The 23,869-nt window shown below is 46.4% G+C and overlaps 1 protein-coding gene across 2 annotated transcripts in view; it reads left to right on the forward strand.

Annotated features, from left to right (window-relative positions):
• CYSTM1 (cysteine rich transmembrane module containing 1) overlaps positions 1-18,255 on the forward strand; it is a 54,559-nt gene extending 36,304 nt beyond the window's left edge. For both annotated transcript variants that reach the window (XM_084638014.1, XM_084638015.1), the window contains exon 3: positions 17,730-18,255. In XM_084638014.1, coding sequence (XP_084494140.1) covers positions 17,730-17,836 — 107 coding nt within the window. In that variant the 3' untranslated portion in view covers positions 17,837-18,255. The remainder of the gene's footprint in view (positions 1-17,729) is intronic.
• Positions 18,256-23,869: the final 5,614 nt, after the last annotated feature.

Genomic DNA, 23,869 nt, shown 5'->3' on the forward strand with positions numbered 1-23,869 from the left:
ATCGCGTCTCCCCGGTAATGTACCAGCTTCAGCTACCAAGCAAACTAAAATGGGCGCATGCCAGTCGGCTCAAAACATATGCTTCTCCCTAGGTTTCTGGTCATGGTGTCATGGGCCTCGGCTGTGGACCAGCCACCTGCCTGGACCATCCGAGTTTCCAGCTGTTCATAAAATTATCTAAATAATGATAATTAAAAAAAAAAAAAGCCTCCAAAAGCTCTCCCTAGCTCAAGCTGTCAAAGGGGCCCAAGCCACCGTTTGGCAAAAGCGGGGGGGAAAGGTGGTTAAAAACAGTGCATAGTCCAAATAGACACAGCAGGGCCATAGCAAAATACCTAGAGGGTGGCCCCGAACCTCCCCTGAATCCCATGGGGACGAACCCTGTTCCTCCTGTGGTGACCTGGAGTGGAAATAAAATAAAAAGCCCTTTAGCAAGCAATAGCAATTACTAATCTCAAAATGTAATGTTGTTGTTGTAACCTCCTAAATCATAGAATATCAGGGTTGGAAGGGACCCCTGAAGGTCATCTAGTCCAACCCCCTGCTCAAAGCAGGACCAATTCCCAGTTAAATCATCCCAGCCAGGGCTTTGTCAAGCCTGACCTTAAAAACCTCTAAGGAAGGAGATTCTACCACCTCCCTAGGTAACGCATTCCAGTGTTTCACCACCCTCTTAGTGAAAAAGTTTTTCCTAATATCCAATCTAAACCTCCCCCACTGCAACTTGAGTTGAGAATCAGGCAAACAACATCCATAACAAAAGCCAAAAAGGGCTGTAACAAAACAACGAATAATTCAAAAAGTTTTTCATCTGTGCCTTAGTTTCCCCAATAGGCGCATTTGTGTTTGGTCTCTTTCTTTCCCTCTTGCTTTGTTAACAGGACAAAGCAGTAATAGCAAGAGCCCAGGGACACCCCAAACAGGAGTGGTGAGACGGCTCTTGCTGCTTCTAGCCTGCAAAATTTGTCTGGGCAAAACAATATATTTATGGTGATATTTCTCTCTGGAAATCCTCAGGTTCCCAATGTTTTGGGCCTCCTTTGTTGATTTTACCACTGTTCAAAATTAGCCATAATTTAAAAAAAAAAAAAAAAAGTCAATTATCCATTGGCGGTGGGCGCGGGAGAATTGTGTCTTAGCATCCTGGGAATGTGGCATCACTGTTATCTGGGATTGGGTGGTCCATCGCAACATGGGGGAGGTGGCTCCCCCAATAACATGGCTAAGCAGTATGTGCTGACTACATCTTCTGACTATCAGCACATATGGGTTGCAGAGGGCAACACCTGGCAATTATTATGGCCTATAAAGCCCCCCTCAAATAATATATATAAAAAAGGCAGTGCCAGGCCACTTTTACGAGGTGGGTCAACACATCTGCTGGGAAGGGAAGGCATCAAAATATGCCCACACTAAGGTCCATGTGTTTACCATACCTCTGCGTGTGTTTGGAGGACCACCTACCCCAGGGTGCCCCTTAATTTGCTGTTACGCTCTCAGGCACACAATTTTTCGGTGTATTGGCCTGCGGTTATGCAAAGTATGGTCAATATCTTTAACTATGTTGTGTTTAATTTTTCGTGAATTACACCCAATGTTTTCCTGCCCTTAACACACCCCCAAAAACAGCTGACCGTATTCTAGACAAATGCCTCATCCTTTATAGTGTTGCAGCACACGTTTAATCTGGAGAAAGCTGCCTTTGCCACAGCCATCCGGATGGGGCATTTAGGTCAACAAAAAATGTGTTATGCTATGTTACTAATAAAGCCAAAAGCCACTACTGGCTAGTGTATGCAATTATTGCTGCCCTAATCATTTTATTTCTTCTATATTGCTATTTAAATAAAAAACCAACAATAACCCTAGCCACCCTATCAAAAAAAATAAAATAAAAACCTAAAGCGTGACCCCTCACAACAAAAATGTTGATTCAGGGTCAAGGGGGTCCCCTGGGAAGGCAGATCAGCACTGCATTGAACTTGACAACCTGTGTTCTGCCTCACCAGAGCCAGGTAGACTTTGTCTACAGTCGAGAGAGCAGATACATAAGCCTGACCTAAACCCTACCTTTTCCTAGTCAAACCAAGGCCATGAAGAGAGTCTGTCACCTCTCTGCTCCATCCCCCAATGTGAAGCCCCACATGTATTTTAGGAGTTGTGGCTGTCTTTATTCGATAGAAGCCTTCAGTCTTATTAGCTGGCTTCTCTGACTCATGGGGCTCTCTTGGCATTACTGAAGAATGGTGACTCTCAGCAGCTGCAATGGCTGATATGTAGAGCTATACTTTTGTTCTTTTTATCTGCTATCAGGGAGTCTAGGTCTGTTCTCGATCTGTTTGCAACTTTGCATCTGATCTGACATCCCAGCGTCTTCAGACCTAATTCAGGGAAGGTTTTACATATACTCTTCAGTTTATATCGCAGTTGGATGTGAACCTTGGAAAGCAATTAAACATAGTGCTGGGGTACACTTTATCCTACTCCCCTAGAAGGGGCTCAGGGTTATCCAAACACCATTTAATTCTTTTAAAAAAAACAAAAATCCTGCAAAATGTGAAGATTTGAGCTATTCATTAAATTGTTGTTGCCAAGTTTTTACTGTATGTCTCTCACAAGATGTAAACCAAATATCTATCTACCCATTGTCTCTCAGATGTGTGAGACGCTGGGTTGCATTGGACTATATCCTTCTTGTTTCTGTGTCCTTTCTATATTTTTGTGTTGTCATGCCTCGTGTGTTGGGGAATAGAAAGATAGCACTGTGGGGGGGGAGAACCTTTTCCCTATTGTTAAAATTTAACTTGAACTGACGAATCAGATTCGATGTGTGTCTAGCTTTGGTTCTAAAAAATAATTCCTTCCTTAGAAGAACTCATCCCAGTGGCAATCCTCATTAAACTACCTTCCCGGCCAAGCCCAATTCCTCCTAATTTTTCTCTTAGCTAGACATGAACTCCCTCGCCTCTTGGGAACCTCTTTGGAGCATGCAAGCAGATTTTAACTTCAGAAGGAGAGACTGTAAGTGGTGCTGCTCCGCCTTTCTCAGTCTGCAGGCAAAACAAAAAATACTCACTGGCCTGATCTGCTTTTTCTACTGGCTTGCAATTTCTCCTCCCCCCACTTCACATTACAGGAATTGCAGTGATTAGCTTTAATGCCTTAGATAGCTATAGGAAGGAAGAGTCACTTTAAAAACTGTGTGTGTTCATGCCAGTCACTATTCCTGTCTCCAGGCCAGGGCAGGAAGCTAGTGTGTCTCAGTGAGTGAGAGCTGCTGTTTCACTGCGTCCCAACAGAAATCCAGTCTGGTGTAAGATCACAATAATCTCCCCTCTGCTATTGTGACTGAAGTGAGAATCAGACCTTCCAGGATGGAATGTGGAAGGGAGAGTGCCTGCTCTCTCCTCTCCCTGGAACTTCATGCCCTCTGCAGCATGCTTCCCTCAGGACCACCTGGATAGCACAAGCCCAGCATGGCTAAAACCGCTCCTCAGTAGAGCTGGGTGAATATTTTTGGGTTCACTGGCAATTCTGAAAAATAAAAAAAATCTGTTTGGGTCAAACCGAATCCAAAAATTGCAATAAATTTTAAAAAATCCATATTAGGTTGATCCAAAACCTGATTTTTCCAGGAGGAGCAGCAGCAGCTCTCTTATAACTTTTAACTCTAGTTTCTCCCATGCATTCCAGCCAGTGGGGAAGTTTGCTGATGGATGCATGTTTACAACTGGAGGAATTGATTAGTTTTTCAAATTTAAATTGTGCTTTTCCTTAAATGGGTGTCAAATGTGAATCTGCTGTAGGGATATATCATGTAACATTGGACAGATTGGTCTAGAATCTTTGATAGACGTGTAGTGCTGCCCAGTGTCGGAAAGCAATGCTCCAGTGACAGAACAGCTGCCTTTTAAAGGTCCAATATCTTGTGACCCGTAAGCGCCATAAAATGAAAGCTTGAATCCCCAGAAAGTGAGTTTCCCATCTGGTGGCTGTGATTCAAATGGACACTTGAGTCACCATGTACTCCATAAACCAACAGGAAGAGACAATATTATACCTCCTGTCAGAAAGACCCAATCTCACACCTGCAGGGAATGTCTCATGAGATGGGTCTAGCAGGAGCGTGATTGCAGAAAGGATAGTCTGTATCCCTTGGTAGTGGACCATCTTGCATAGTTGCTTCAGGGGCATGATTGGGTGAGGTGGTCCACCAAAGGTAGAATTGTTCAGAGACCTCTGAACGAACAAATAATCTGTTGGTATTCTGCACAAGCCAGGAAGAGACCTTGCTGCCAACAGACAATTTCTGCAAAGCTTACGTGCCTTCCACCAAAATCTTAGAACGAAGGTCCTGGACAAACTCGGATGAGACAATGTTTGCCCTGAATAGCCCCCTGCTGGCAGTATGGGAGAGGACTGTTGCCCATGTTTGGGTGAATGTATCTGATCCCATCAGGTTTCAGGTCTAGCTGCATGTGATCACACAGAAGTAGGGCACTTACATCCTACTCTGGGCTTCCCCTCCCTGTCAGCATTCCTCCTGCAAGAGTGGAAACAGAGAGGCATGCTGGTTTTCAATCACTGAAAATGGTAAAGGTTACTGTCTGTTGATAAGGTGCAAGTGGCATGTTCCCTACAACACTGCTTGACAACCATTTTCACCTGTTGGCCTGAGTTGAAGGGCAGGCTCCTCTAAAATAAATCTGGAAGGTGTTTCTAGTTGGAAATGTTCACCATCTGGTTTCTCTGGAGCCATTTTTTTTATGGGGGGTAATAGTAGTCTAGGTCATCCGATGAACTCCTGGCTTTTGAATCAGTTAACAGCTCTGACCTCAGATTACACCCCTGGAAAAATCACTTTCTTGATGGCAACAACTTCAGTTTAGAGTGAGTGAACTTCCAGCCCTTGTTGCTGATTCACTGTAGTCCCAAGTACTTCAGAGTAGGAAGTACAAAGCACACATCTTAAATTTCCTCCAAAGGCAGTGACCTTAACTGTTTTTCTGGTCAACTTTCCCTCTGTGTGCCCATCCTGATGAAGCCCATCTTTCATAATGTTTTTACACTGAGCCTCTCACTGTAGTACCTGAGCCCACCTCCAGAAGTTTGAGGCCTCTCAGCTCTTGTCTATAACCTTCTCAAGATCCTTGCGCTGCCTGTTGTTGTCTCAGATATTTTCTTTTCAGATATCCATGAACCAATTTAGTGCCAACGGGTGGGAATCCCTTTGGGATTGCATATTTGTATAGAGATAACCGCTTACCTGTAACTGTTCTGTGCAGATACACAGCCTAATGAGTCCAGTGCTCCTCCCCAAAGAATTGGGACTTCTCGTAATCAAAATATGATAGATTTAATAAGCTGGGGTGAAATTTTATATCTTGCTTTATCACTTACTTTGGCTGAGGCAGTTTAGGGTATCTGAGCAAGGGCCTGACCTCATGGCTTAGAACTGACCTGTGGGAGCTCCGTGGGGATTTGATTAGTCTCTGGAGGTTACCTTCAGAGGACAGATAAGTACCTATGCTCTGATGCTATGTGCTGTTAGTTCTGAGACATTTGGTAGGTAGAGCTTGTCAAAAGCTTGTGTGTGTTATTGGACTGTAATCTGTGTAGATTTGGGTACAAAGATAGGACCATCCCAGTTTTTAATATTAGCGTCATAACACCAGTTCTAGTGTTGAAACAGGGGAAAGGTTCTGAATACTTCGCATAAAACCATTTCTCCATGGAGTTAATCAGTAACATATGAATCGGGTACAGCCAGAAACTGAATGTGTGCTTAAGATAAAGCAGTCTGTTTTAAATGAAAAGGTGATGTAGTATTTGCTTTTAGAACAATACAATATTGACTATTATTTGCGTTGGATTGTACTGACTAGTACTCCATGTGATTAAGAGGAACACCCCGATAATATAAAATCATGATCCACTTTGATCTACTGCTGAGTAATTGGAGAACAAACTAGATCTTAGAGCTGATCAGAAAATGAGGTGTCTTTTTTGTGGAAAACTTGGATTATTTTTTTTCCTAGCAAAAGCTATTGTACTGAAGTTCAGCGAAAAACTGGAATATTTTGACTCAGAAATGTTGCCATGGTGCTTTATGGGATTTGTAGCTGAGGTGGCTCATGTTCCCATTATGCTCCATGGGCCAGGCTCTCTAGTTGGACTACATCTATCATGGTGAATTATGGCTAAGATTTTGTCACCAATATTTTTAATAAAAGTCATGGACAGGTTATAGGCAATAATGAAAAATTTACAGAAGCCCATAACCTGTCCCTGAGTTCTACTAAATATATCCATGACAAAAGGAGGAGGCTTGGAGCTCCCAGAGCGCCCACCACCTGTGGGGGCTGGGAGCTGCAGGGGTTCCCTGGCACCAGCAGCCACCAGGAGCTCTGGGATTCCCCCCTGCTGGCTGGGAGCGGCGGGGGGTCCCCCTTGCCACCTGGAGCGGCAGCTGGGAGCAGCGGGGGGTCCCCCTCCTGCCTGGGGCAGCGGCGGTACCCCACAGCTCCCTGCCTCCATAGGTGGCAGGGGACCCTGCAGCTCCCAGCCAGTGCTGGCTGAAGTCATGGAGGTCTTTGGAAGTCACAGATTCCATGACCTCTGTGACTAAATTGCGGCCTTAATTATGGTGTCCCTTTGTGGTGATGGGAGTTGTTTTGTCCTTGGCCATGGTACATCATGGGAGATGTAGTATGACCAGAGAGTCTGACCCAAAGAGGAGAATTGGGATAAGGAGCAACCAAACTACAACTCCCATGGGGCACTGAAAGCATATCCAAATAAAAATATTTTGTTTTTTAGGGTGTCTGGACTTTTTGACAAAAGTAAATTTTCTGCAGAAACAGAACAAATTATTTTGCAAAAAATGAAGTAAAAAAAAAAATGCCAAAAAAGTTTCAACAGAGATTTTTTTTACCAGCCCTACTGGGTCTATTAACAATTCTTCCACTATTGTGCAGATTTGGGATAAAACAAATTTGGTTAGTGAGATTCCAAAAAATGAATGATTTGGCAGATTTACAGTAGTTACATTTTAGTACTGCTAGCCAAGGCTCTTCACTAATATAAAATTTCAGACTCTTGGGTTTTACTTGTACTTAACCAAGCTGTTTTCACCCAACCAGTCATTTGCAAGAAAAATTGAATTGGATGTGCATTTCTGCCCACTAAATTTTAGTGGGTTCCTTTGAGGGTTTTTTGTTCTATTTTTTTAGGGAAAATACTGATGCCCTGTTTTAGAAAAGTAATGGACAGTCATCACTGCTAATAACACTTAAGATATTTAGTTTCCCTGTAGTTTTCCTTTGCTGGCCATCAATTACAAAGCTTTAAATTAGTAAAGTTGGTCAAGATCTCAAATCAGTAGCAGAAGATCTGTGTAGATTTCATGAATAAATACTTTTTAAGAATGCCTTCAACTTGAGATCACATTTTGCTGTAATATTTTGCCTACTATTCTTACAAGTAAGACTTAAGTTACTAGCACTGGGAAGAAAATAGAGAAAAATATTTTTGTCTTCTGAATCCGTTTACTTTGTGCACTGTGATAGCCCTGTTAAATAGTCACTCACCTTTCCACCTTATAGAGTCAGTTTCCCGTGTTGCATGTGTGGGCCTTCCCCCCCCCCCCCGACAAGGGGAAGAGGGGCATTCTAAAGATTAATAATACAGCACGACTGTAAAAGCTCAAATTGGCAGCATGTCAGGTGCCAATTGTAGAGCTAAATTTACCTTCTTAAAAGTGGTTTGTCTTCACACTGAGACTCTTTAAAACCCAATATTTGAAAATCAGTCCTTCTTTTACCATTTATCTACCATGGACCCAATCCAGCTGCCCTTGAAGTCAGTGGCAGTTGGATTGCATCCTGAATTCAGCCCTTCCACATTTGCCTCACCACAGCTGCTGACATCGCATCCACCTAGGGCAGCCATCTCTGTTGCACTGTGTTAGGGACATTGTCTCCTGTTGATGAGTAAATCCATGAACCTGAGCTAGGTCTCTTCAAGTAAGCAAAGGAGGGACTGACTTTTTCAAACAGTGCATTTTTAAATGTATTCATACTTGAGTCTACACAGATCCCCTGTGACTGATCACAGATACTGGTACTGTTTAAGAGCATTGCAGATTGGTTTTTAAAGGTACATTTTCTAAAGAACTGTATTGAATCCTTTACCATAGCTGTCTTACTAAAGTTTCCCATTTTACTAATGTAAGGTGCTCTTGAAAAATGACCCTGCAATATATTTGCTCTTTGTTTTTTATATCACAGTCCATCTCCAGAGTTCAGTTCTGCTTTATTTTCCATCAGTTTTACTTCATTGTTCTCCTGTACTAGAGGTTTCCAGCACTGCAGAGGAAGGTCCAAAGGAAAAGAATATCTGGCATTTAAAAAATCTCAGGTGTTTCTATGCATGTTAGGTTTTCAAGATCCCCTTCTTTATAGCCAAAAATGTTAAGCTTAAAAATGTCAGTCTTTAAAGGACTTAATTTTGTTACCAGCCTTCCCCAGCCAGTGGCATAAAACAACTAAGGCTATGGCTACACTTAAAATGCTTACTGCAACGGTGGGGCAGGGTTTCCCATTGCTATAGGTAATCCCCTCCCTGACAGGTGGTAGCTAGGTCAATGGAAGAATTCTTCCATCCACCTAGCACTGTCTACACTAGGGTTTGGGTTGGTTTAACTATGTGACTCAGAGGTGTGGATTTTTCACACCCTTGAGACATAGGTTTGCCAGCATAACTTTTCAGCGTAGACCAGCCCTTAGGGTATGACTATGCTGTAATGAGAGGTGTGACTGCAGCATGTGTAGACATGCGCTAGCTTTGATCTAGCTAGCTTGAACAACAATATCTGGGAAGCCGTGGCAGCACAAGCTGTACAAGCCAGCCCAGGACCCTAGGTATGTTCTTGAATGGCTAGTCCATGCTGCCATGGCTTCTCAGCTATTTGTTATTGGAGGTAGGCTAAATCAAAGGTAGCTCAGATATGTCTACACGTGCTGCAGTCACACCTCTGATTGCAGTATAGACATACGCTACATTTGGATTTGCAGCTTCTGTTAACCGCAGTGTCCCCTATAATGTAACATTGAAAAGAACTTCCTGTTTGGTTTGGTCGGGTTTCCTGTGCACAGCTGCCCTTTTATGAGGGGACAATGGGAGCTCTTCGACTTCAAGTGACTTTCTTAAAGTTTCTTTCTGTGGAAAGCTGTCTATTCCATAATGAGCTATTATAGATGTAACTTCTGTGGCTTAGGCATGTGAAAGCTCCTCTGACGGAGGAAGCATGGCTTGCCCTGTATCAACAGCCGAGTTGCTTTGAAGATGAAGTCTCATATTGACAGTTCTGAGAGCTGCCATACTGAAAAGTCACATGAGCAGCATGGAGCCAGTTATACCATACACTAAGGTACTGTTACACAGTTCATATGCTCCCCCTCACATGAGAAGAACCTCAATGTTTAATATTTCAGCAAGTGTTTCATATCTAGTGTAAAATGAATAAATACTTCTAGTCCTAGAATAATACCTGATGCAGATTTCTCTGGATTGTATTTAATTCTGCTCTTTACATAATTCTCCTCAATTTATTATTCATTTTAAAGCAAGTTAATTGCTTTTCAGTGAAATTTGGAATTAAACTTAATGTGACTGTTTTACAAGCTGTCAACAAAAATTCTGCTCATTATTAGTTTGCATCGTGTGTCGGGTTTTGTGTCTGTGTGTAGATTATTGGGGAATGATGTTCCAACATGCCTTTTATATGCTCTCCAGTGCAGGGAATGATCAATACAGAGTGCTTGGTACCAGTGCAACAGAGACAAAATACTTATTCTTCAGTCTTCATAGGCCACTTTCCCTTTGCAATAAAAGATAATTGTTCTAGGTCTTTATGAGAAGAGAAACTGCTTCTTTCTGAATGATCTCTCCCCACCTGAGAGGGGTCAGTATTATTATCTTAATTTCTCCTATGGAGAAACTGAGGCACAAAGGTTGTGATTTGGCCAGGGCTCGTAGGAAAGCCTGTGGCAGAACTGGGAATCAAATAAAGGTCCTCTGATTCCCAGTCCTGTGCCTTCATTGCAAGTTGATCCTTTCTCCTATTTGTGAAGCTGCTCACAAGTGAGGATAGCACCAGTGGCTTACAATGGAGGGGGAAGAAGAAAAAGCAGCAGGAGGGTTGTTCATGGGAATATGCAACACAAGACAGAGAGGACAGTCCAGTTAAATTGCAAATCCCTATGTAGTAATTGAGCCTTCCTGTCTTGCATTGGATTTCTCTGGGGGTCTGGGGAAAGAGGAGCAGTGAAGTGGTTTGGTGTGTGTTTTCTGGTGCAGAGAGAAACTCGCCTGCTCTGTTAACCCAAATGAAAATGCCAGTCTGTTGGTTTTTAGGGAAATTTGGACACCTTTTGTTGGTGCCCAGTAGCTTTCAATCCTGTGTGAGAGCAGCTAAGGTGGAGCGACCTCTTTGTAAAGGTTCAGCGTGGGTACTCTGGCTGGGTTGGTCTAAGAGCATGTGACTGGCAGGTCTGTTAGGTTGGCCAGAGACAGGGTAATGTTATACTTGCCAGCAAATTGAAGGGCTGCACGCATGTGACAGTTCTATTTCTGGAGCTGGGCAGGGTGTAGGGTTTCTGACTGGCTTCTGTTCAGAGGGGATGCAGGAGAGTTTGGTGGGACCCCTTCCTGCTGAATTGTTTAGAACTTTTTTTGTAAAATGCACTGATCACAGCTTTAGGAATATCACCTAGCTAAACTGGCAGTGTGTCTGCCTAGAGCAACAGCCCTGAAGCCACCAAGGGCTCCAGTCCCCTCAGGCAAACACTAGTATGACTAGAGAAGCCCTGTGATATGCCCTGAAGGTCATGACCTCCTCTGTCAGACCAGTGGAGGAAGCCCCTCCCTCCTACTGAGAATGTACTCTCAGCGCCTTGCCTGGCATTCAGATCTGGGCGCTTGGAGCATTCCAGCTGATCCCACCAGCTGGGGTGGGGCATAAGGAGAAGTGGACTCAGCCAGCCAGGATCCAGCTCTCTAGGGCTTCAGAAACACACATAGCTTGAATTGCACCTGGAAAGTCAGTGTACTGTCTGGAACTCAGATGTGATGTGCTCTGAGCAAGAGGCCCTGCACAGTAAGGTGGCAAATCCCTTGCCAGGAAGGGATAGAAAAGGCATTCTGAGCTATTGTTGCTCCCTGGAAATCCAGGAGCAGCTGAGAATCCCTTCAGATTAAAGGGCAAGTGAACATCTCCTCTCAGCTGAGGGAGAGGAACCCCCTCTGCCATCTCTTGCAGAGATTTCCCCTGTCCATGTCCTCCACCCTCCATAGGTATCATCCCCTCCTTATTCAGAAAGCATCTCTGCTACTTAGGCTAGACCTCCGAGGTGGTAGGCAGCCTCTGCCTTAGGTGCAAGATATACGGCACCATCTAAGGATCTCAGAGTACTTTGCAAATGCTCCTCTCACCCCTATGAGGACGGTATCGTGCAGAGGAAACTAAGGCACCAAAAGGAGTAGTTACTCTGAGTTAGAGAGCCCAGGAGAGAACTCAGGAGTTCTGACTCCCAACCACTAGAGCACACCCCCTCCCTTTTTGGTATTCACAAGCAGAGCTTGTGTTCTTCCCTTACTTGGCTCCACTGTTGTCCCTCCTCCGTACTGAATAAGCTCAGTGTTCTCTGGCTGGCTCTGGACAATGGTGCTCTGTGGCACCAGGGTTCCTTTCTTGTTGCAGCTCTGTGTGTAATGCCAAGAAGAAAGGCAGTAGCTAGAGAATGTCTGAGCATTGTCTGCTGCCGGGGGGAAGGAGGGGGGGTGATTTTCATGTATAGCAGGCTAATCGGAGTGAATCTGGGCTGGATCAAATAGTTGGATGTCTGGTTTCTGCCTTTCTTTTCAGAGAGGCAGCAGGACTGAGCTGGCCTCTTCCTTCCTGGGAGGGCAAGGCACATGTCAACTCCTCTCTACAGCTGTATTCCCACCCCCTCAGGTGGTCTCAGTAGTAACCCTTTTCACTGCGCTGGCACCTTTCACCTGGGGACCTCGGAACACTGCACTCCTTGATTGAGGCTCTCACCCTTGAGAGGTTGGCAGTGGATCACGGGAAATACCTTACCCCACCTCTGAAATGGGGTAGGATACTAATGCACAAGCAGCTCCATGCAAGAGGCTTTAGGGAGAGGCTGTCTCCAGAGAGGCTTACCGGCACTTGATTCTGAGCTTTCAGACATGAAACCTAGGTAAACAGAATACCTCAGCTCCAACATAATGACTTTCCAGTGTGCAGTTGGTGCTGGTGACAAGTCTTGGACTGACAGCCCTGGGATAGAAGCCCCTTTTCCGCAGGACAAGGCAGTGTGGTCCCTGGCAGTACAAGCTCGGTCTATTTGTCTCACCCTTGCAGTAAAGAGGGGAGGGGAGTTGTCTCGTGATCCAGTCACTGCTTTTGTCTTTGCTGAGACTGCCTGCATGGGAGTCAGCTAGAATCGTAGAATATCAGGGTTGGAAGGGACCTCAGGAGGTCATCTAGTCCAACCCCCTGCTCAAAGCAGGACCAATCCCCAAGTTTTGCCCTGATCCCTAAATGGCCCCTTCAAGGATTGAACTCACAACCCTGAGTTTAGCAGGCCAATGCTCAAACCACTGAGCTGTCCCTCCCTACTGCTAGCTGTGGTTGTGTTTGTGCACTGGCAATCAGCTGCCACATCTTTGTGCTTGAATTAGAACTGAGGAAAGATGGTCTGGTGGCTAGAGCACTAGCTTGGGATGGGGTGGGGGAGAGGCAGCAAGTCCCTGCTCTGCCACAGACTTACTCTCTGGACCTCAGTTCCCCCATCTGTGCAATAGGGATGACAGCCCTGCAAGGATAAATATATTAGATTGTGAGGTGCTCAGATACAATAGTGATATGTTCTTATCTGGCCTCCACGAAATGGGTCTGTGCAAATGGATTCTACAAACTGCCTTTGAAACCCCAGAAGTGTAATAGTGTGGCTGGCATCATCTGCCTTGCCAGGGAAAGATGGGATCAGATGCTAGAACAAGCTGAGGGGAGGGAAAACCTTGCTTTCCCCAGCCTGCGCCCGGGCAGACAGACAAGCTGGAAGAGCTGTTCCCTTCTACAGCTGACTCTGTGGGGGGCAAATAGACATGTTCACTTCCTGTAACTGTAGGCTGTCAGGGAATACAGAACAGGAGAGGCTTTTGTCTTGATTACGTTCCCAGCAAACAGAGGTGTTAATTGGACTCTGCTAATTAGAATGGGCCTTTTCCTGGGGGGAGATACTGAGTCAACTCCAGTGTCTTCCTGCAAAGTCCTGTGGTAATCCTAATAATTCATTCTTAGAGCACTTTACAAACAGGAACAGATCCCCATCGTACCATGTGCAGTTAAGTGACTTGTCCAGGCCAGTACAGTGGGTCTCTGGCAGAGCCAAGATAAGACCTTGGGTGCTCCTGGCCCACTGAGCCATTCTGCTGCCTTCCTGTGTAGAGCATGCACTGGTGTTGCTATGCTTGTGTCTCAGGCTCTCATACAAGAGCAGGTTAAACAACCACCTAGGCCCTGCAAACTTCCCCTTTTAGCAAACACCCTGAATGTGCCAAATCACTTCCAGGATCCTCTCCTACCCGCCCAGTTCTCCCCTCACCTATCTTCAAACAGTGCTGCTGCTGTTGTGCTGTCCCAGTGCAGCCGGGATAAGTCCAGAGGCAGATGACAGTCCAGTGCAATTGTTCCAGGTTGCAAGCAGCTGTCCCCACAACAGAGGCTGAAATCTCCATAGTCTGTTCATGGTGCTCATCCCATCAGACTTCTCTTACCATCTGCTGCTGAGTGCTGTGCTGTGCTGCTTGGAGCTATTAGTCTGCTCCCATCTTTTGGACGCTCAGGCAAACAGAACAATGTCGAAAATGGCAGGATATGTTGGGTTAGGTCAAAATCATTGGGAAGCTGGACTGGTACAAACACACAACACAGGCCATTCTGAGTTGTTCCAATTTACCATCATGCTTTTGACTCTCCAGTAAAGCATTTGAGTTCATCACCCTGTCTGATGTGATCATCTGCCTAGGTCTTTCTAGTCTACCTCGTCTGTAGAGGCTGAGCCTGCATCTTAACAACGTTGAGTTAAAATACCTTGCTCAACTGAGTGAGGTTATGTGCTAACATCCTTCTCCACTCCCAAATTCACCCCCTCCATCAGCCTGGGGATGCAGCTGAGTCACTCCTGGGTCAGCTCAGTACCAGTGTGGCGGGTGAGAGGAGGGGGCTGCAGCTGGGGTGCTGAGTGTACAATCCTGTGTCTGGTGGAAGGTTGCTCAAGCTGCTGAGATGTTTGGTGCATGATGCTGTGAAGTGCTTCAGAGAGGTGCAGCATTGATGGCTCCACTACAGCAGCTGGCCCAGAAGTGTAGCCGTGATTAAACTTGAGGGGCAGGACATCAGCTCAGTAGGCTCTCTGCAGATGCAGCTATTGCTCAACTGTTCGGCTGAAGTGAGGCCAGGAAACCGCTACATTTTGTAATAAAACACGTTTGTACCGCTGGCAGGGAGACACATGCTCCAGTGACATGAGCAGAGGTCTCCTGAGAACTTAACCGTGTGCACTTTTCTTGGTCTTGCTTGTCACAGAGTGCAGCCCTGACCAGCTGGGCCCCTCATTCAGCACTGCTAGAAAATGCCATATGCAAAGCCCTTCACAATGCTCTGATTATGGGTCTGACCCACTGACAGTGTTTGGGCAGGGAATGTTCCCTTTCCATTTATTTGTATTTCCAAATCAAACTGCTTCTGATTCTGGACCCTGCTGGAGTTCCTCCATGGAGACCAGTGACTGTTTTTAGTCTGTTTCCCCATTGGCTGACAATTGCGGAAATGGATACCACGAAACTTAGTTTTCTTTCTGGAAACAGGCTAGAGGGATTTCCTTAAAAGGCACTGCCCCAAAAGTGTGCCACTGCCCTGTCTGTTTCACTCATTCGCCATTCATGGTGAGAGGACAGTTTTACAACAAGTGAAAGTAGCATTAGTAAAGCAGGGTAAGAAATTTTCTGAACTTTTGGGTGCCTGTCATTTCTAAAGCAGTCATACGAAGGATGGTGTCAGGAACATTTTGCAAATTGCTGCTGCACTGTTCCTTTAGGACACTGCCCCAGAATAGGCTTTGTTTGGAAGTTAGCTGCAGAGCTTCTGAGATTCTAATAGCGGGCAGTAGGACATGCTGGATGGAGGTGACCTGCAGGGGACTGCTTGTCGGGGAGCAAGGCTTTAAGCCAAGCCTTTAGGAAGTGGGGGTGAGTTCTTCTACTGCTTCCTCCCAGGAATGTCCTGTAGCAGGAACAACCCCACCCTGTATTCCTTGTCCCGTGCACAGTCATGGTCCCTACCCCACAACAGAGGACTGAGGGAGCTTTGAACTTGTCCCTCCTAAGAGTGCTGATTTGAGCATACACTACAGAAGATGCCAAATACACTGGTTCATATTCTCGACTGGGGAGATCGGTCTCTGTGCCCAGTTTCATAGATTCATAGATATTAAGGTCGGAAGGGACCATTATGATCATCTAGTCTGACCTCCTGCACAATGCAGGCCACAGAATCTCACCCACCCAGTCTCATTCCCAGTTCATTAAGTGATGTACACCCTGCAAAGCACTTTTACCGTTAGTCTCTGGAAAGCAGGATGCTTCCCCAAATCTGTCTGGATGAGTCTCTCACCATGGTGGGCGATGCTTTGAAAAGCCAGGGAAACCCATGCTGCCAGCTGCCTTAGTGCTGCTCTCTGGACCAAGACTCCATCTCAGTCTGTGGCCTGACTGAGGTCCATCAATGACACCTGGCACTTAAATCATCCTTTGTCTTCAAAGGGCTTTGCAAACATTGACCATTCCCTCCCACCCCTATGAGGGAGCTGGTACTATCCCAGTTTACACAGGGGATGTGCCTAGGACCACACAGCAGTCAGTATCGAGCTGGCATTAGAATTAAGGCCTTCCTGGTTCTCAGTGTCTGACCCAAACAGCTCTGCTGCATCAGGTTCATTAAACCTGGTGCAGCACATGATCTGTGCCTGAAATACATCAGAGAGCTGCTGCTTCACTGCTGCTTTCACACATCCAGTAGCCTTTCTACAGGGGCTTCTTTCTGCTTCCATGCCCCAGCTCAGCCAGATGCTTTAGGATTGGACCCAGTGTTTTTAATCCTCCCTAGCACCAAGTGCAGCATTTGGGCACTTTCCTCCCCCTTGAATATTCTGGAACGTGCCTTGGCCTTTCCTGTGCAGTTTCAGCAGTGCCACTCTGGATCCCACAGAGCTCATCTACACACCCAGCACCTCTGTAATTCTACCAGTATAGTTCCAGCAGCAAATCCCCCTAGTGTGGAGGCAGTTAGACTGGTATTCAGGTCTTTGTACCAGTATAGCCTGCTCCTGTACAGGAAGGGAAATAAGAGATATCAGTGTCAGGCATCTTTACACCTGTGTGTAACTGCATCCTCACTAGGGATATATCAGTATAAAAACATCAGTAAAAACTCATCTTCCCAACTGACAGTTAAGCCGAGACACAAGCTGCGTATAGACCAGGCCTAAGTATAAGCAAATACTGATCTCAGATGCCACAGCATGGAAACCTAGTGAAAAGTGTTCCCTGTACATCACCCTGCTCTCTTGTGCCATGGAAAATGACTGCTCCTGTCAAAGCCCTGGCCTTGGGTGCAGCATGGGAGGGCTCATCTCAGTGCTTTTCTCGCTGTCCCTGAGGCGATGGTTACAGCGCTGTCAGCTGCTGCCACAGACCAGCAGATGTAGCATCCCCTGTATTTGGATAAACAGCAGTAATATTTACTAAACTCTCTGGAACTGGTTGGACAAAGGAGAGTTCAGATGGATTCCAGCTAAACCGGTTTTCTTGCTCAATTATTGTAACAAGAAACTGGTTCTGGCTGGTCTGCTCCCACTGCACCTTTCAGTGTGATAGTGTCTCAGCAGTGATATCGACCTGGGGCAAGAGTCTGTAAAATGAGGGGTTTAATTCAGGGTCTAGGAAGCGTTGTAAATCTGTGTGGCCCAGAGTGGAATGATGCTACTGGGAATGGATTTTGAGGGGGCTTTGTAAGAAGTGTAGAGGCAGGGTGGTCTTGGAGTGAAGATGCTGTGCTGGACTTCTGGATTCTGGTCTGGATGCTGCTGTACACTAGCTGGCTGAATGAGGGCAAGTCATTTAAACCCATGCTTTCAAACATGGCCACTGGTTAGGGACCTAATAGAGATACTGGTGTGTTCTGTTTTGTTTTTTGAGATGCTTAGTCTCCACCCTTCCTCACTAAAGGTGTTGAGTACCTCAGATGAGACCCTGGGTGCGTCAGGTCAATCTCCTGTATCGAGTACCCTCATTTGCCGATGTGGGCGTCTGTCTCAGCATCTTCCCCTGTGCAGTGAGGAGACCTGAGAGGCAGAGGGTCTCGGGTTTGTAGAGTGCTACGAGTGAGAGCACCTTTCACGTGAGGATATCACAGAATGGTGTGTTCTGAATTGTATATCAGGCACAGAAAGCAAATGCCGTGTGACACAAATCAGAGGCCAAAACTAACTGGCAAGTCTGGCAGAGACCTCAGCCATTGGCCATGCATTCTCATGCTGCTCAATATTTGCACGGACCTGACTGCAACCCTTCTGAACTCTCCTCCTGTTTCCCCACAGTGTACATTGTGGAAGAGCAGAGAAGGGACAACACAGGGGAGAGTGCCTGCCTGACAGCGTGTTGGACTGCTCTGTGCTGCTGCTGCCTCTGGGACATGCTGACTTGAGTTCCACAGGAAGTCACCACAGTCAATACCTCTAACTCGGAGTGCTATGCATTCTTCTGTGATCTCTCTTGTTCTGATGTCTTTCTATCCATGTAATCAATGATCCGCTTTGCCCAGCCAACAGTCCATGTCTGATGTAGCTCTAGCGCCATGGTGGTGTTTGCACTCCTTTAATTTAGTGAAGGGAAATCCCTTCATAATGTATGTCTAAGATTTTTGTTGTATTTTAAAGAATGTGCTAAATGATTTTTTTTATTATTATTTTTCGGCCAAAGGCTTCATTATTACTCAATGTGTGTTTATCATTTTAAATTTTACCTTTCTTGGAAATGGAGAAATATGCAATAATTAAAGTCAATGACTGATTTTTCTTTGCTAGTTCCCACTTCTGTTTCAATAAATTTGTCAGATACAGATCAGTTATGTGTCAGGTATGTGGTATGTTGCTTTAGTTTTGTTCCCCTGGACACCTTGCACCTACTCTGAAAATACAACATAGCAGTGACGGAGCTCCCTGCTTAACTGGCCCCCAAGAGCCTCACGGGAGTTTGTGTTGTGGGAACTAATAATTGTCTCCCCTGCTGCAGTACAGAAATCCTGGTGTGTGTGTGTGTGTGTGTGTGTGTGTGTGTGTGTGATGAGCTAAGAGACAATTACTGTGGCACCAGTGCCCATTTTCCATCAACAATACTGCTGTTATGTAAGTAGTAACAGCACAGTGGAATCAGTCTTTAAATGACCACTTAGAGGACTCATGCCAACTTTTTCTAGCAAAGGTGGAGGGGAGGTTTGCAAAGGGAGCTGGGAGATGCTTTGAGGTGGTCTCCAGACAGGAGGTTGCCTAACAGGACAACTTAACTATTTCATTGACATTTGGCCTTTTTGTGGTAGGTTGGGATGGAGACATCTCACTCCTCAGGTGCCATATTGCAACAGCCACCACCACAATTGACTCCGATTCAGCCCCACTGTTGGTAGGCTCAGCAGAGCAGCTGAGGGCTGGATGGGCCCTGGAGGCAGCTGAACTCCCCCTAGTGTCACTCTGAGGCTGGGTGAGGCTTGTGAGCAGTAAGCGTGAAGGGAGCTTGTGATAGGTCTGCCCTGGGACCAGCCCGTCAATCTCTGGGGCGTGCCCAGCTGTGTTTTTTGTCCAGCACTAAATTCATCCAACGAATGTTAAAATTGCTGCTGTATTTCTCCAGTGTGGGAGACACTAGGTATTAAATTACCAGCAAAAAAGAGCATTATCCAGCAGCACTACAAAGCTCAACCTAAAGATGCTGCAGCCTCTTTCGGACAGCTGGTTCTCTGCCCAATATCCTCCGTTCCTCGTAAGTAGAACTGAGTCAAATTCCTGAGAGTATTGTGTGGTAACCCCCTTATCAGCAAGTTAATGATGAGGCCAAAGTGGCAGACTTATAGAGGGCAGACAAATCTGTATTTTCAATCTTCCTGCTTCAGTCCCCTTGGACAGGACTCCCCGGCTGCTTGCCTCCTGCCAATCTAGCCATATCAACTCCTTGCAGCAAGAACGGTCTCTTAGGGTATGTCTACGCTGCAATTAAAAGCCTGCGGCTGGCCCTGTTTAATTGCAGTGTAGCTGTTGAGCCTCAGACTGGAGCCCAGGCTCCAGGACCCTGGGGTGTGGTAGATCCCAGAGCTCAGGCTGTCTGACCATCTACACCACAATTAAACAGTCCCTAAGCTTGAGCCCCGCAGATGTAGTGCAGTGTGGACAGACCATCGTTCCATGTTTGCTCAGAGCCTAGTGCAATGAAGTTTTACTCCATGAGTAGGCTCCAAGATGGTCCGATAATACACACAGTGAATGTTTAAAGAAGCCATCACATGCAGGGACTAAAGATCGTCTCAGAATATGGTAACCAAACTCACTGCTATTATACTTCCCAGTGTGTTGGATCACCTTCATTAGCAGCAGTAGCAATGAAATCAAGTAAACTCCCTTGAGATGTGTAGAGCCTGGATTTGGCCCCAGTGAGCATCCTAGCTTATCACAAACCTTGAGACAATGTTCAAGAGACAAGATTTTTAAATTTTCCTCTTCTCAGGGTGACATTGGCTGGGGCAGAGAACCAGGCTGGGGCTTAATAGCCCAGGAGGGTTTATTGCCTAAGCCTGATTTTAGTGTTTGGAATTTCAGTTCTGCTTGCAAGAAGGCCAAGTGAAATTCTCTTCTTTCAGAAAAACAAAAAACTGTATCAGCTCAAACATGCCAAAGCCCTGGATCAGTGCCATGCTGAGGAAAATAAATGGTTTCAAAGGCCTGTGCTTCCTCAGTTTAAAGCTGTCCTGACTCTGTTTACCATTAAAGCAAAACATTTCCCAGTACAGATTTCATGGTCTTAATTTGCAATGAACTAACAAGTTCAGGGTTTGAGTGCAAAGTTGCAGACACTATATTGTTGTCATCCACATTTAACACATGAAAAACTTTTAAAGTGATGCTTCCTTCGACTGCTGTGTCACAGGAAATGGCTTTTGCGGTCTTCCTTTGTATTAGAGGCTTGGTTACCATTTCAAGCCTGCAGTTAGGTCTACGTGGGCCTGATAGTATGATTGGGGCCTGAATGGAGCAGAGGTGGGTCTCCAAGAACAATCTCCTGCATTGCCTCTCTTTAAATCCTCATTTGAGGACTTCAGTAACTCAGCCAGGGGTTCATTGGGGGGGGCGGGGGGATTGAGGGTCTGTGGCCTGTGATGTGCAGGAGGTCAGACTAGATCATGATTAGGGCCCTACCTACCAAATTCACGGCCATGAAAAATGTGTCACAGACTGTGAAATCGGGCCTTTTGCATGCTTTTACCCTACACTGTACAGATTTTAGTGGGGAGACCAGCATTTCTCAAACTGGGGGTCCTGACCCAAAAAGGAGTTGCAAGGGGCTTGCAGCATTGCCACCCTTACTTTTGCACTGCCTTCAAAGCTGGCCAGCCAGAGAGTGGGGGCTGCTGACTGAGGGCCCAGCTCTGCAGGCAGCAAAAGAGAAGTAAGGGTGGCAATGCCATATCATGCGCTGCTGCTGGCAGCAAGTCTGCCTTCAGGGTTAGGCTCCCAGCCAGGAGCCGCTGCTCTCCAGCTGCCCAGCTCTGAAGGCAGCACCACCACCAGCAGCTGTGCAGTAAGGGTAGCAGTACTGCAAACCTCCACCCCTGCAATCACCTTGCGATCCCCCTCCCCCCCCCCAGCTCCTTTTTGGGTCAGGACCCCTACACTTACCCCACTGTGACATTTCAGATTTAAATAGCTGAAATCATGAAATTTATGATTTTTTTGAATCCTATGGCTGTGAAAGTGACCAAAATGAACAGTGAATTTGGTAGGGCTCTAATCATGATGGTCTGTCTGGCCTTGAAGTCTATGAACAACATTTTTAAAGCTAAAGCAGATTCAGGAACTTGCTGAGGGGAGGCTGTGATCACAGCTGTGCTGAAACTTCATTTTTGTTTGAGCCCAGCACGCAGTCCCCTGGATTTATACTGAGTGCTCACTGTATTTGGAAAAAAGAAAAGGAGTACTTGTGGCACCTTAGAGACTAACCGATTTATTTGAGCATGAGCTTTCGTGAGCTACAGCTCACTTCATCGGATGCATGCCGTGGAAACTGCAGCAGACTTTATTTATACACAGAGAATATGAAACAATACCTCCTCCCACCCCACTGTCCTGCTGGTAATAGCTTATCTAAAGTGATCATCAGGTGGGCCATTTCCAGCACAAATCCAGGTTTTCTCACCCTCCACCCCCCCACACAAATTCACTCTCCTGCTGGTGATAGCCCATCCAAAGTGGTCACTTTGGATGGGCTATCACCAGCAGGAGAGTGAATTTGTGTGGGGGGGTGGAGGGTGAGAAAACCTGGATTTGTGCTGGAAATGGCCCACCTGATGATCACTTTAGATAAGCTATTACCAGCAGGACAGTGGGGTGGGAGGAGGTATTGTTTCATATTCTCTGTGTATAAATAAAGTCTGCTGCAGTTTCCACGGCATGCATCCGATGAAGTGAGCTGTAGCTCACGAAAGCTCATGCTCAAATAAATCGGTTAGTCTCTAAGGTGCCACAAGTACTCCTTTTCTTTTTGCGAATACAGACTAACACGGCTGTTACTCTGAAACCTGTCACTGTATTTGGGCAACTTGGGTGCAGTGAGCCAGGCCCCAGCAAGCTGTCTAGGTCACAGAAATTGCACTGCAGCCAGTGAGGTTTGCAGCAGAATGCAGTGGGGGAGGGGTTGTTTCTGAGCCCTGGGGCTTACAGCTGGGTCTTGGAATTGGACGGATTTTTAAACCTCTCCTTAACCACTGAAACAGATGGCACAAAGTCCAGCGCTGTGCCCAGGAGGCCACACAGACTTCCTGTTTGGCAGCCTGCCCTCCCTGGGCGTGCAGTCAGTGCCGCTGTGTTCTCCACAACCTGGTGTGAAGCCTGAATGAGAAATAAGGGAGGAAGTCGGGTGGGCAGCGGTTCGCTTTGGCATGTTGACTCCCAGCAGGGATGGCACTTGGAGTTGTCCCAGCCCCAGGTAGCGAAGCCCCTTTTGGCCAGTCTGATGGAGCTGCTCTTTGAGAGGTGCAGGTTTGGTTTCCATTCTAGGGTTAATCCTGGGGGAGTTCCTCACCCAAAAATTAAAAATTCTGTGTACAATATTTTAATAGTCTGAAAAATGCATATTTTATTTTTCAAAATAACAGTATACAATCATGCCAGTTTCTGTTGTTTTGGTAATTTATTTCAAAATAGCTATCAGCAACTATGTAAATACAGACATACACAAAATTCCTCCGGGAGTAGAGAGTTAAGGAAACCCCTATGACAACCCAGTTTCTGCTTCTCTGCCCCCTCCCTCCAGAGCCCAGTAGGGCAACCAGACACCCACACCCCATTCCCCCAGAGCCCAGCTGTCGGTCCCTCCCTGCCCAGACACTCACACCCCCTCCCACCTCAGAGCCCAGGGATCCCGAGGAAGAAACTACCTGATGCTGGTCCCAGGCCTGCGCCACCGCCTTCCTTCAAGGCATGCTGGGAACTGCAGCTGCTGGGAAGCCCCCGCTCCCTCCCCCTCCCCTTGGCACGGTCTTCTACTTGCAAGCTGGGCTCTGCCGGGTTCAGTGGCCCCTAGTAGCGGCCAGCAGCTCTGCAGCCCATTTCCATGGAGGGAAAGGAAATTCTGCACAAAAGACTAATTTCTGCATAAATTCTGCATGTGCAGTGGTGCAGAATTCCCCCAGGAGTATAGGGTGCTCACAGATTGGGCCATGGGGAGAGGGGACTATGCCATGGGAGCAGCCGGGGGGAACCCTACAGCACAGAATTAGTCACTGGAGCCATGGGCCAGACTCTGGCTGAAGGGGCTCACCATGCACCCACAACGTCCTCACTGCAAGGCTGAGCCCTCTGTCCTGGGGGCTCCCCATCCTGGGGCAGTCAGTTCATTCAGACAGCTTTTTTCAGATTGGATGAGATGTTGCGTTTCCCCCCATGGTTCTCCCCTTACTCCCAGCTGGATTTCCTGGGAGAGAATAGTACAGGCACTGGGGCCTCTCACTCAACTGCTGCATTACAGCTGAGCAAATAATTAGCTGGTTTGGTGGTTGAACTTGGTGGGAAGAACACGGCTTGTTTCAAACCCACATGGAATTTTTCCAGGTCCCAGGAACTCCAGGAAATGCCCTTTGGGTGGAATGGTGCAGTTTGACTGTTGATTTGAAATGGTATTTTCTGACTAAAATTTTTACATGTAGCTTTGAAAAAATTTTGACATTTCCAAAAAAAATTCAGCTTTTTCAGGCTGAACTTATTTGCTGAATCTGAGCTAAATGTAGGGATAGTTTTGGGGGCCCCCCAAATGCCTTTTTCAGTGAATTTACCATTCACTGAAAAAAGAAATTCTCCCAGCTCTATTTTGGAGTCAGTGTTCTCAGCTAGCAGTGCCCCAGTGGGCTGCCCTGCCTTCCTCACACTGCTCAGAAAAACCAGTCATCCTCAAAGGGGGAAGGGGAAAAGCCTCATCC

The sequence above is a fragment of the Lepidochelys olivacea genome (assembly GCF_965140295.1).
Source record: "Lepidochelys olivacea isolate rLepOli2 genome assembly, chromosome: 8".
Taxonomy (NCBI): Eukaryota; Metazoa; Chordata; order Testudines; family Cheloniidae; genus Lepidochelys; species Lepidochelys olivacea.